Source organism: Trachemys scripta, chromosome 2 (genome assembly GCF_013100865.1).
Source record: "Trachemys scripta elegans isolate TJP31775 chromosome 2, CAS_Tse_1.0, whole genome shotgun sequence".
Taxonomy (NCBI): domain Eukaryota; kingdom Metazoa; phylum Chordata; order Testudines; family Emydidae; genus Trachemys; species Trachemys scripta.
Window position 1 is genome coordinate 142,734,241 of NC_048299.1, and position 11,859 is coordinate 142,746,099.

Sequence of the window (11,859 nt, forward strand, 5' to 3'; positions counted from 1 at the left end):
TTGCTCTGCGTGTGCCGGGGGTAGGAGGTTCTGGGACGGGGTTGCTCTGCGTGTGCCGGGGGTAGGAGGTTCTGGGACGGGGTTGCTCTGCGTGTGCCGGGGGTAGGAGGTTCTGGGATGGGGTTGCTCTGCGTGTGCCGGGGGTAGGAGGTTTTGGGATGGGGTGTGCTATTTGTGTGGCCTGGAGGCGGGCCAGGCTGGGCCAGGCCGGAGTCCCTCTGCATGCCCTGGGCTGGCTCTCGCTGCAGGCTGGTGTGGCTGAAGTTGGGCTCCTGGCTTGTTCCTGACCAGCGGTGGGCTGGCCCAAGCTGGGACTCCCCCCAGGGATCCAAGCCGACGTCCCCTTTTCCTGCAGGGTTTTGGGACTTGGTTTTCAACCCAATTTTCTCTGCCGTTCCGCAGCTCCTGCGCCCTTGGTACCTGGGCTGCGGGCTCCCAGCCAGCGTTCCCCGCAGCCTCTGGCAGGGCTCCGGGGCACCAGCCCCATGTCAGAAAGCGGGCATTACCATGATCATTCATTACGGGCGGTGCCACAGGGCACCTAGGGGGTCAGGAGCAGAGCCGGGCATAGAACCCAGGAGTCCTGGCTCCCAGCCTGGGGCCTCAGTGTGCCATCTGGTCTCTCTCTGTATTCACGCCCCCTCAGGGCTCCACTGTGTCATCTCTCCCCAGCCTTCGGTGTTAAAGCCAGTGTTCCTCCTGTCCCTGGGAGCTCGCCCTCTCCTGCTGTATCCGTTCCCTCACCCCCTGTCACGGAGAGTGGGGGAGTCAGGGCTCTACACCCCTCTTCCTGGGATTCACCGTGACGCTCAGCCAGCCAGTAAAATGGAAGGTTTATTGAACAATAGGAACGCAGTCTACAACAGAGCTTGTAGGTACAACCAGGACCCCTCAGTCAAGTCCTTCTTTGGGGGGCAGGGAGCTTAGACCGCAGAGACTTGGGGTTCCCTGCGTTCCACCACCCAGCCCCAAACTGAAACTAAAAACTCCTCCAGCTGCTCTCTCTCCTCCCCCCAGCTCCACCTCTCCTTTGTCCAGGCTCCAGCCAGAAGGTGTCACTTCTCCCAACCTCCCTCCTGTCTCAGGTTACAGCTCAGGGATTTTCCTGCAAGGGCAATTTCCCATCCCCAATGTAACTCCCCTCCTCCGTCACACACCCCCAGCCAAGAGCCCTGTGGAAGTCACCTGGGCTGCTCATCCGGGGTGTGTCAGGGTGCAGGGCCGGGTCCCACAGAGCCCGTCCAGCCGCTCTCCCATCCCATGTGGTCTCGTGGCCGGAGCACTAGAAAACGTCCTGTGGGGAACCACCCTGCCTTGGCCCCGGCGGAAGCTCGTGGGGCTTTGCCATCTCATGTGGGGCATCCGGCAGGTGCCCACAGTCAGTGCCCGCCGGGAACGCAGCCAGGAAGTGGAATATTGCCAAGGCTCAGGCAGGAGAGCTGTTGTGCGGGCGGACGCGGGGTAGGCCTCGCTCAGTATCCAGGTTAGGGGGGGGGTTATAATGGCTAGCCTTGCCGAGGACATGGCACTTAGAGGGCAGGGAGTAACCCGGCCACTCTGCCCCGCATCTCCCCTCTGTTCAGCAGCTGCAGGGGCAGATACGTCCCCTCCACTCCACCCCGGCTGCCCTAAATCCCACCCCGGCCTCTGGGTCTCTGCAAATGGTGCAAAATCACTGCACCGCTCGTCTGCTCCTGCCACGTCCCTTCCAGTCTCCACTCTGCTGGCAACTGGTACCGAGCCCTGTGCCTGGGCATAGGGGCTCCCTGCACCGGGGCAGGGTTTCCCTTTGTGCCAGCTCAGCTGGGCAGCACTGGAGCATGGTCTGCATTTAGCGTGTTCAGGTTCCTTTCCTTTCCAACCGTCACCTGCCCGCCACCCCTAAACCACACTGGGATGCAGGGGTGGGTTCTGGAGGACGAATCCAGCCTTCGCCTGCCTCCTGCCACAAGGAGACGACCTGGGCTAGCTCCGCAGAGCCCGTCACCCCCTTGTGGCACCGAGGGGCTTTGCCACGGCATGTTGGTTTTGTTATTAATAACGAGAGTCCTTAGAGTGAAATTAGCACCGTGAAGTCCATGGCCTCGCTCGCCGTCCCTGACAGCTCCGGGGAAGCCCTGATATTGGAAATCAATACAGACCTCCTCCCACACCTGCTCCTCCCACACCAGCTCCTCCCCTGCTTTTCTCCTGTCTTGCTGCTTTTCCATTCCATTTTTCCATTCCATTCATCCTTCTCTCCATTCTTTTGTCTGTCCTGTCCCAGCTGCCAGGTTCTCTGACATTTTATTCACGGTGAGCAGGGGCTCCGGGCCCCCGGATACCGAAGGGCTGCAACCTGCCACCAGCCAGCCCTGCCCATCTCCAGCTGTCACAAACCCTCCGCCTCCCCAGCGTAAGTAGCGAGTGTGACTGGGGCCTCTGTGGCAGCCATGCAGATGCCTATCCCTTGGGGCCTGGGTAGAAGGTCCCGGTGTCCAGGAGCCAAGCTAGAGAGAAGGATCTGCCACCTCTCGTGGTTTGAGAGCCAGTCTTGCAATGGATGCAGTTTTCTTGGAAGGCCCGGCTCCCGGAGACACTCACGTTACAGTGCTGCTGGCGTGAGACAATGAAACAGAACGAGCCAGGCCCTCAGAATCCGAAGCTCGGCCTCGTCAAACCTGACTGAGATTTAAAGAGAAAGACCCAATGAAGGTTGGGTTCCATTTCTTTGCCGCCTGGTTTCTGAGCCTTTAGGTTACTTGGCTTGGGTTACATGCCAAGCTTTTCTCCACAACCACCACCGCGAGGAAGGTGCTGCTTGTGGTGGGAAAGCTGAGCCTCTGCTTGGTAATCATCTGCCTCCAGGAGCAGGGGCTTCAAGAGAGAAAGCAGCCATTGCAAGACTTGCACTAAAGCCCTGGCCATGCTTCCCCCGCGTGACCTCTTCCCTTTCGTCTCTGCCCTTGGCCTGTTCCTACAGCACTTGACGAACTCAGCTGGCATTTTCCCTAGGATGCTGCGTGAACTCTCCCCTAAACCCCAGGGGAGCAGAGCTGCCACCTCCCTCCAGGGCCTTGCACCCCTCCAGACAGCAGCGTTATAAGCAGGATTTGCCAGGATCGCTCCCTCCTATTGATCGGCCCAGTACCAGCCTCCAGACTTACGCAGAGCATTCCATTGTGCACGAGAGGTCACTATTACTATTTATACTACCGGCACGTCTACGTGCGCCAGGCATGGCCCAGGACCCCACCCTGCCAGGCGCTATACAGACACGGAGCAAAGGAGCTGGTCGGCTAATCATGACCAGCCCCAGAATGGCAAAGTGCCGCCCTGCGCCTGGCCCACGCCACGCAGCGAGTCAGTTGCAGGACTGGGGTTCGAAACCAGGCGTTCTTGGCTCTCAGCCCTGACGCTAAACCACAGAGCAATCCCATTCCCCAGGGTCATAGGCAGAGTGCAGGGTATGCTGGCTAGCGGAAGGCCCCGCCGCAGCTCCCGGCTCTTCCCCGCTCTCCTCCTCTCCGTCACACTTCCATTCCACCTGTCTCATCCTTCTCTCGTCTGTCCCATCCCAGCCACCAAGTTCTCTGACATTTTAAGCACGGTGAGGAAGGGCTCTGGAGCCCCGGATGCTGAGGGGCCGCGGCCTGCCGGGAGCCAGCCCTGCCCGTCTCCAGCCGTGGCGAACCCTCTTGTTCCCCAGCGTAAGTAGCAGGGCTCAGGGGGGCCTGCGGCTCGGCACTGGACTAGTTTCTCTGGCCACCGCGGACCAGTGCAGTCGCCCGCTGGGCGCCTCCTGGCTGCGTGCGGTGGGGGCTACGGCTCACCTGCCCCTTCGCTAGTTTCTTTCGGGGCTTCTGGTCTGAGCGCTGGGCGTGTGTTTTGTGCTCTGTGGGTGGAGGCCGAGCTGGACACGGCTTGTGAGGACTCCCCTTGTACAGACCCCCTTCGCCTCAGCCTTGAGCCTGCTGTCCCGGGGAAGCCAGCCGGGGACCTTGCCCCCCCCCCCGGACCTTGCCACCACTCTCAGCCTGGGCAACCCTCCCCTCGTCCGACGGCCCTGGGTTCTAGTCACGCCTGCCCGCTGGGATTGGGCTACCAATGGGACCCTTCACTGGCCCTCTTCCTGGCCAAAGCAGAGGCCTCTAGACATGCTCTGTCTCCTTTGGCTTGAAAGGAACCAGTTCCCTTTCGGGGTGGTTATGACCACTGCAGCCCCTCTCCAAGGTAGGGCTGGGTAGGTCCCAACGTAGGCACCCGCCAGCCCCATTTCACTGGTGCCCAGACCAGGAGCTGGACTCAATCACCCTTCACTGGGATAAAAGGGAACAGTGTGCCCGCCCCATGCCCGCTGCAGAGCTGAGCTCCACAGCGCCTGCCTGGCAATGCTGTGCCATGAGCCCTGCACACGGAGCAAAGCTGAGTGCAGGCTGCTGCGCTCCCCAGAAGTGGGGGGGGGGCACGGCAGGTGCCCCTCGCTCCTTTCCCGCATGGTGCCAACAGCCAGCAGGGCAGGTGGGTTTTGCTTGTCAAGGTTTCTCCCACTGGTTTTTGCCTTTAGAAGCAGGCTCGTCCCTGACTCAGTGAGGAATCTCTTTGGGGGGTACGTGGGGATCTCAGGGCCGCATCTCCCACCAAGGAAGGGCCATTTGTGTCCAGCACAGGGGACCTCCAGAGCTAAAACACGAGCTGGGCTGGAACAAACTCATCCCTTCAGGTCGGGCACCAAGGGGGGGGCCAAGAACATGCGCTCCCCCGTGCATTACTAGGGCAATAAACAACAGAGGAGGGGATTTCACCAGCCCCCCACTTCCTGAACCCCTCCCTGGCACCTCGCTCCCAGGCCTGCGTGTTCTGCGCTCTGGAGAGCTGGATTTTGAATGTAAAAACAACCAGCGCTCGCCCCTTTTCGGCTCCTCTGCTCAGCAGGAAGGTGCTGGGGAGAGCCCCCCGCCCGAGGTCTCCAGCAGGGAGGGCATGCGTCCCAGGCCAGTTGAATCCCACCCTTCCCTGTGCACCTCCCCGTGTCACTTTTCCATTCCATGCATCGTCTCACCCGTCTCTCGGCCGTCCCGGCCCAGCCGCCAGGTTCTCGGACCTTTTCAACACGGTGAGGAGGGGCTCCGGGCCCCCGGACACTGCCGTCAGCCAGCCCTGCCCATCTCCAGCCGTCACGAACCCTCTGCCTCCCCTGCGTAAGTAACGGGGCTTGGGGACGAGGGGCTGCGGCTCGGCCTCAGTCACCCAGCTTGGATCTGCCTCCAGCCCTGAAATCTGCCCTGGCAGTCACCCTGGGGCTGGGTCTCAGCGGGTGCTCTCCTGGCACAAAGCCCAAACCAATCTGCAATGCCCATGTGGGCTGGCACAGCAGCATGGAGGGCCATTGGCAGAGTCGGGGGGGGCGGAGCGAGGATATCAGAGAGGGCTGCTGGATCAGGACTGAGGGGCATCAGCAGAGCTGGGGGGGGGCCCAGGACTGGGACAGCGGGGGGGGGGGGGCTGGGGGTCAGGAGTGAGGGGCATCAGCAGAGCTGTGTGGGGAGCCCAGGGCTGCAGGTCAGGACTGAGGGGTGTTAGCACAGACGTATGCTGGCGGGAGGGACGTTTTGCTCTGTTCAGGTGCCGACGGTTCACAGTTGTCTGAGCGCTGGGCTCTGGACTCCTGCCCAGGCGCTGTAGCGTCAGGTGTCCCGGGCACTGGGAATCCCGGCACGGATGGTTTACAGGGCTGGCTGACAGCTCGCAGCCAGGGGCAGGCCCGGGGAATGGGAGCTGCCGAGCCAGGGGTGGGGAGCTGAGCAGGGAGAAGCACTGTGTGGCGCAGGCATGACCAGCAGGCTCACAGGTAAGGGCTGGTTTGGCTGGGACCGGGGAAGGATTTGGGGAGTCTCTGGAGCTGGCTGGGGTGGGGACAGACCCTTCCCCTGAAGGCTGTGCTGGGTGCCGAGGCCGATTAGCCGGAACTATGTGGAGGGGCAGGAATTTGAACTAACTCAGGGTGGGGGGCAGACCCGGGGCAGGGGAGCGGGACACAGAAGGGGTTGTGGCAGGACTGGCACTGGCTGGCTGATCCCAAGAGGGTGTGAGCTGTTCACCCCGGGGCCCAGGGCGCGAGGTCCCTCCCACAGGGCAGGGCTGATGTTCTGATACAGCCACAGCCTGGCGCCGTTCGGGGTGGCCTAGTTCGGCTCCCGTCTGCGTGGTGTGAAGCAGAGAGAGGAGCTGGGGTTACACCTCAGGAGCTCGACCCCTTGGAAGCATCAAGGCCCTGGGCTGGGACCCTGGTGTCCAGTTGGGCCCGGAGGCGGTGCAGAGCGGGAGGGAGCTGTAGTGCGGGGGCTGGGTGCAGGAGGAACAAAGGTGCTGTTGGAAATGAGGGCAGCGATGCAGGGAGACTGCAGGGGAGAAGGCTCTTGCACCCATGCTGTGGAAGGGGCCGATGCCAGAGCAGGGGCAGGGATGGAGAGCGAGCGGGTCTGGGGGATGGCCAGGAGAGCACAGTGTGTAGCACCTGGGTCCGGGGGATGGAGTGAGCAGCAGAGTCCGGGGCCTGTGGGGGCAGCCCCATAGGCTGGGAGTGAGGAGGGACTGGGGAATTCAGCAGTGGGGCCATCGCATGGAGGGCCCGGCCAACCCAGGCGAGAAGGATGGGTGCAGGCTCTGGGGGGTGGGAGTCTGTTGGGCAAAGGAGGGGGGAGGGGCTTGCCCCCGGGAAGGTCCCTCTGGCCCAGGGGGAGGGTGAAGTCCCTGCTGGATGTTCCTGTGGGGCTGGGCCAGGCCTCGCTCACCCTGCCCCTCTCCAGTGGAGCCAGCTTCCCCATTCCACCAGCCAAGGGAGCCAGGAGAAGCCCGCAGACAGCGGCTGGCCTGAGGGTCCAGCCCTGGGGTCAGTGTGTCCGTGTGGGGAGCTGTCCTGGTCTACCCACAGCAGTGTTGTCAGCCTGAGCTGGGTACCTGGCCTGGGACTCCAATAACATGACTAGTAACTAATAACCGTCAGTTCCCCACACAGCCCTGCCCAGAGACACTGGGCAGCCCCCCAGCCCCTGGATGCTATTCACACGCAGCCTGGCTCCACCGGGCCGTATGGAGTCTAGGGGCTTTCTTAAACACTGCCAAAAAAGACTACCAAGCCATTCTAGAAATCAGTGGGGTGGCCTCATCTGGCTCCGGTGGACAGAACCAGGCCCCCCCATCTCAGTGCGCAGTGGGAAGGAACAAGGGCCTGAACTAACACCCCTGGGACGAGCGATTGAAGAGACTGGCGACAAATAAGGGAGGACAGGATAAAAGCATAGAAAACAATGGCTGAGCTGGAGCAGGGGAAGCATTTGTTCTCCCGTCTCAAAACACAAGAACAAGGCGCCATTCGGGGACACTGAAATTCAGAACCGATAAAGGGCGATGCTTTTTCACACCGTTAGACAGTGGAACCCCCTGCCACTGGACGCAGGTGAGGCCAAAGAGATTGGATGGTTATGTGGATAACAAGAACCTCCCACATTAGCAGCAGCACATTTGGGGCGGGCTAGCAAACCTTGTGCTTCGGAGCTAAAACCAGCCTCAGGCAGGGATGGAGGGAGATTTATGTGGGAGGCAGATTAGCCCCCATCTGCCACTGTTGGCTTCTGCTGAACCATCTGGTGCTGGCCACTGATGCACCCAGGAGCCCAGACAAGATGGGCCATGACTGTGTAACCCCTCCGTGCAGGCCGGCTGGCCCCCCGGCCCTTGCCCGCTGCAGGTGGGGCACTCTCTTCCTTGGCACTCCCCCTCCCCCCCCCGTTGGAGCCCTTCCCCCAGCTGTGCTGGGCAGGGAGGGGGTGTCCCCCCGCGGCACGCCTTGCAGGGGCTGTTCTGTGGGCAAGCAGGGACTGTGGCCAGACAGCAAGAGAAAGGGGAACTGGGGTGCCTGGCGAGAAGAGCCCCTCTGGGGCAGGCTCCAGGCCCCCAGCAGCTTCAAGGCCGGGGGTGCTAGAAAGGGGTTAGACCCCCCCACCACCACACTGGATTGAAGTGTCTCGGGGCCTGCATTGCCCCTCGCTCTCCCTGCTGTGACAGGGAGCAGGACAGGACGCCCTGACCCTGACCCGGGCCCCGCTCTGCAGCAGCACGGCAGGGCAGGGCCACCAGCCCCATGGGGCCAAGGGGCAGGAAATGGATGCCGCAGGGCAGGCCAGAAGTTTCCGAGCACTGCTCCCGTGGCAGGGAGCTGAGCCGCGGCTCCGCTGCATAATGCATGGGCACTGAGCTAAATGGGTCACCTGGGCATCTCCCAGTCCCCCTTCCTCCCCCCAGGCCTGGAGCACGGGCTGCAGGAGGGTTATGGGGCACGGCTGGGCAAGGGACACCAGAGGGTTACTGGGCTGGGAATGGGGCACAGGAGGTTTCTGCACCTGGGTGGATCTGGGGCACAGGGGAGCTGTGGGCGTGGGGCATGGGAGGGCTATGGGGCTGGACCTGGAGGGTATGAGGAAGGGGCTAGAGCTGACTGGTTTTTCAGGGTGCCCGGTTGTCGGCCCTGGAGGCAGAAGCCCTGGGGGTGCCCACCAGGCAGTGCCAGAACGGGCTTTCCCAGTTTGTGCCCCCCACACACAGTGCCTCAGCCGGGGCAGAAGGGGGCAGCTCGTGGGCTGGGCAAACTGTGAGTTGTGGTGAGCCCAGCCACCCATGGGTAACTGCCAGGTCTGGCCCTGGTGGCCAGGGGCTCCCCCCAGTGCCCACCCCCTGCTGACACCCCCCGCTCTCCGCCCTGCAGCCCGCAAGCAGGAAATCATCAAGATCACCGAGCAGCTGATTGAGGCCGTGAACAACGGGGACTTCGAGGCCTATGCGTGAGTCCCCGGGGCAGAGCGGTGCTGGGCGCGGGGCTCTGCGGGCAGCCTGGGTTTGGGTTCCCCACGGGCCAGCCTTGGCCCCCTCCCCCACATGCCATGCCGCGAGCCAAGGCCGGCCCTCGGGGAACCCAAGCCCAGGCGGGGGCGGAGGGGCCCTGCCCGCTGGGTGGGGAGACGGGCACCGAGGCAGCCTCCTGCCAGGCCGGCATGGGGGTCGAGGTGGCTGGCGGTGCAGGCCGTGGGTTCTCTCTGGATGGGGCTGGGGCGCTGCGAGGCACCCTGCCCTGTCGCTCATCACCCCGCTCTTCCCTTCTAGGAAGATCTGCGACCCAGGCCTGACGTCATTCGAACCTGAAGCCCTGGGCAACCTGGTCGAGGGGATGGACTTCCACAGATTCTACTTCGAAAACTGTGAGTGAGGGCGCCTGCTGCCAGGGCGGGGCTGGGCACCCCACAGACTGGCCTGGCTTGGCACCCAGGGGTCCTGCCAGCCGGCCCAGCTCGGACTCCAGGCTCACATTGACCCTGCTCAGTGCCCGGGGGTCGTATTGGCCAGCCCAGCGCAGGATTCTGGCGATCCTGCTGGCCGGACTTGGCTCAGTGCCTGGGGTTCCTGGCAGTCGGCCCAGCGCGGTGCCCAATGGTCGTATTGGCCAGCACAGCACAGGACTTGGGGCCCTGCCATCTGGCCCAGCTTGGTGCTCAGAAGTCCTGCTGGCCGGCCTGGCTTGGGGTCCAGGGGTCCTGCTGGCCCAACCCAGCTCAGCACCCAGGGTCCTTCTGGCTGGGCCCTGGCCCTTGATTTGATGCTCAGAGCAAGACGTATCCAAGACCCATCACCCCCTGGCTCTGACCCATTGGGCCTCACCACAGCCCTGCCCCCAAGACCTGCCCTCTCCCCATGATCCTCCAAAAGCTGCCCCCACCCCAGGGCCCCCCATTACCTGCCCCCTCCCTGCAAGACCGTCTCCCAGGCTGTTGCCACGTGCCCTGGGCTCACTGCTGGTCCCTTGGGCCCATCCCTCTGGCTCTGGGCTGCAGGCCACCCCCGGCTCACAGCGGCTCTCTGCCTCCCCAGTGTTATCCAAAAACAACAAGCCCATCCACACGACCATCCTGAACCCCCATGTGCACGTGATCGGGGAGGACGCCGCCTGCATTGCCTACATCCGCCTGACGCAGTACATCGACGGGCAGGGCCGGCCCCGCACCAGCCAGTCCGAGGAGACCCGCGTCTGGCACCGCCGCGATGGCAAGTGGCAGAACGTCCACTTCCACTGCTCGGGGGCGCCTGTGGCACCACTGCAGTGAAGGTGAGACCAGAGCCCAAGCGGCCCCCGCCCCCATCCCCTCCCCCACCGGGGCCGATCCAGGGCTGGTGAGACCAGAACCAGAACCAGAACCTCCCTGACCCAACCCGGCCTCCCCTCTCTGCGGTGCTGCTCTGGAGAAGGTGGGATCAGAACCAGAGCCCCCCCCCCCCCCCCCAACCTAACCCGTGTTTAACACACACATCCCACCGATAGTGCTGCTCCGGGGAACGTGAGATCAGAACCAGCCCCTGCTGACCCAGCCCTGCTTCGGGCTAGCAGGGATCCCTCTGCGTACAGGGCTGTGCCCACGAGGAGGGACCTTTGACGGGGTGGGTCAGCAGGTCTGGTTCTGGTGGAAGCCCCCAGCAGGAGCAGCCGGTCACAGGCCCGGTCTACGCTACGAAGCTCTCCTGGCTAGGAGAGTGACCAAACGCCCCTCCTGCTATGCCAGCAAAACCCGGTCTAGATGCAGCTCTGCGGCCAGAAGGGCCAGTGTGGCTGAACTCCTGTGGTCTCCTGCCACGTCTCCACCGGTGGCTGTCCCGGCGCGGGCCTGGCCCACGGCATGTGTGTGTTTGTGTCTTGCAGAGCTACCGCTGGCTGTTTTGGTTTCATCCCGAAGGAGACGGTGATTTGAGCTGAGCCGCTAGCCGGGAGCAGCGGTGCCAAGCACGCGCCCGCATGCACGTGTCCCCCCTCCCCCTGCCCGTTTCCAGTGCCTGTGTTTGCAGAAAAATACCACCAACAACAAAAAAAAACCAACAACAACAACAAAAAACCCAACCCCACCCCGAGCCCAGCCCAGTCGTGACCTCTCCAGACCCAGCCGTCCCCCTCCCTGCCCCCCCGTGTCCGTCCAGCCAGGTGAGCAGGTGTTGCGATGAAACTGTTCCGACTCTGATACAAACCTTCCTTCCAAAGCCCCGCGCTGCCCGCCCCCCGCGCTGCCTGCCCCCGCACTGAGCGGCGCTCCGCCAAGACGACTTGCATTCTCTGTCGAAGCATGGACCTTCCCCGTGGTCGTGTCCCGTGGTCGTGTTTGCGCTTGGACATCTGTGACCTGTTTTTCGAACCGTTCCTCGACAGCGGACTCTGCTCCCGAGCGCTCGGGCTTCCCCGGATCTTCCCCTTCTAGTTGTGCTTGTGGATTGTTCTGATGACGATGACATTACTATTCTTCGGCTGCCTCGTTCGTTTCTTCTTTGGTGGGTTTGGTCGCTGGAGCCGTGGCTTTGCTGGGCCTGGATCCCCACCCCGTCCCCCGCTAGCCAACGGCTGGCTTGCCCCACACACCGCCGACCGGGGGGGAGAAGGGAGTGTCGTGAAGTGGAGATATGCTGAATTCTTGCCAGGCCTAGAGCTTGTGAGATGCACCCACACCCCAGACCCCCTCGCCAAGGATGCGGCTGTGCCCGGATCCGCTCAGGGACGGTCTCAGGGTGGCAGAGCTTGGAGGCCTGGCGCGGGGGTGACACACCAAGGCCTCTCTCTCGGCTAGCGCTAGACCCTGAATTTCCAGAGAGATGGGCAGGGAAGCCCTAAGTGGAGAGCTGAGTGTGACAGGGTCAATCTCCAGCATCCCAGCAACCCAGTCCCAGGGGAGCGGTGGTCTCCAGCGAAGCCCACCGCCGCCCAGCACTCTATCGGATTCCCCGTAGGGGAGAGGAAAGCGAATGGGGGTTTCTCTAGTCCTGTCTCCAGCTCGAAGGTGTGAGCAGAGCTGC

At 63.1% G+C, this 11,859-nt stretch overlaps 1 protein-coding gene across 1 annotated transcript in view; it reads left to right on the forward strand.

The window, feature by feature from the left end:
* The window catches only part of CAMK2B (calcium/calmodulin dependent protein kinase II beta), a gene marked incomplete in the record, with an annotated part of 141,002 nt that extends 129,686 nt beyond the window's left edge, over positions 1–11,316 (forward strand). The window contains 7 exon segments of the mRNA XM_034761678.1: positions 2,267–2,395; positions 3,561–3,689; positions 5,067–5,180; positions 8,744–8,819; positions 9,139–9,233; positions 9,901–10,135; positions 10,724–11,316. Coding sequence (XP_034617569.1) covers positions 2,267–2,395; positions 3,561–3,689; positions 5,067–5,180; positions 8,744–8,819; positions 9,139–9,233; positions 9,901–10,133 — 776 coding nt within the window.
* Positions 11,317–11,859: the final 543 nt, after the last annotated feature.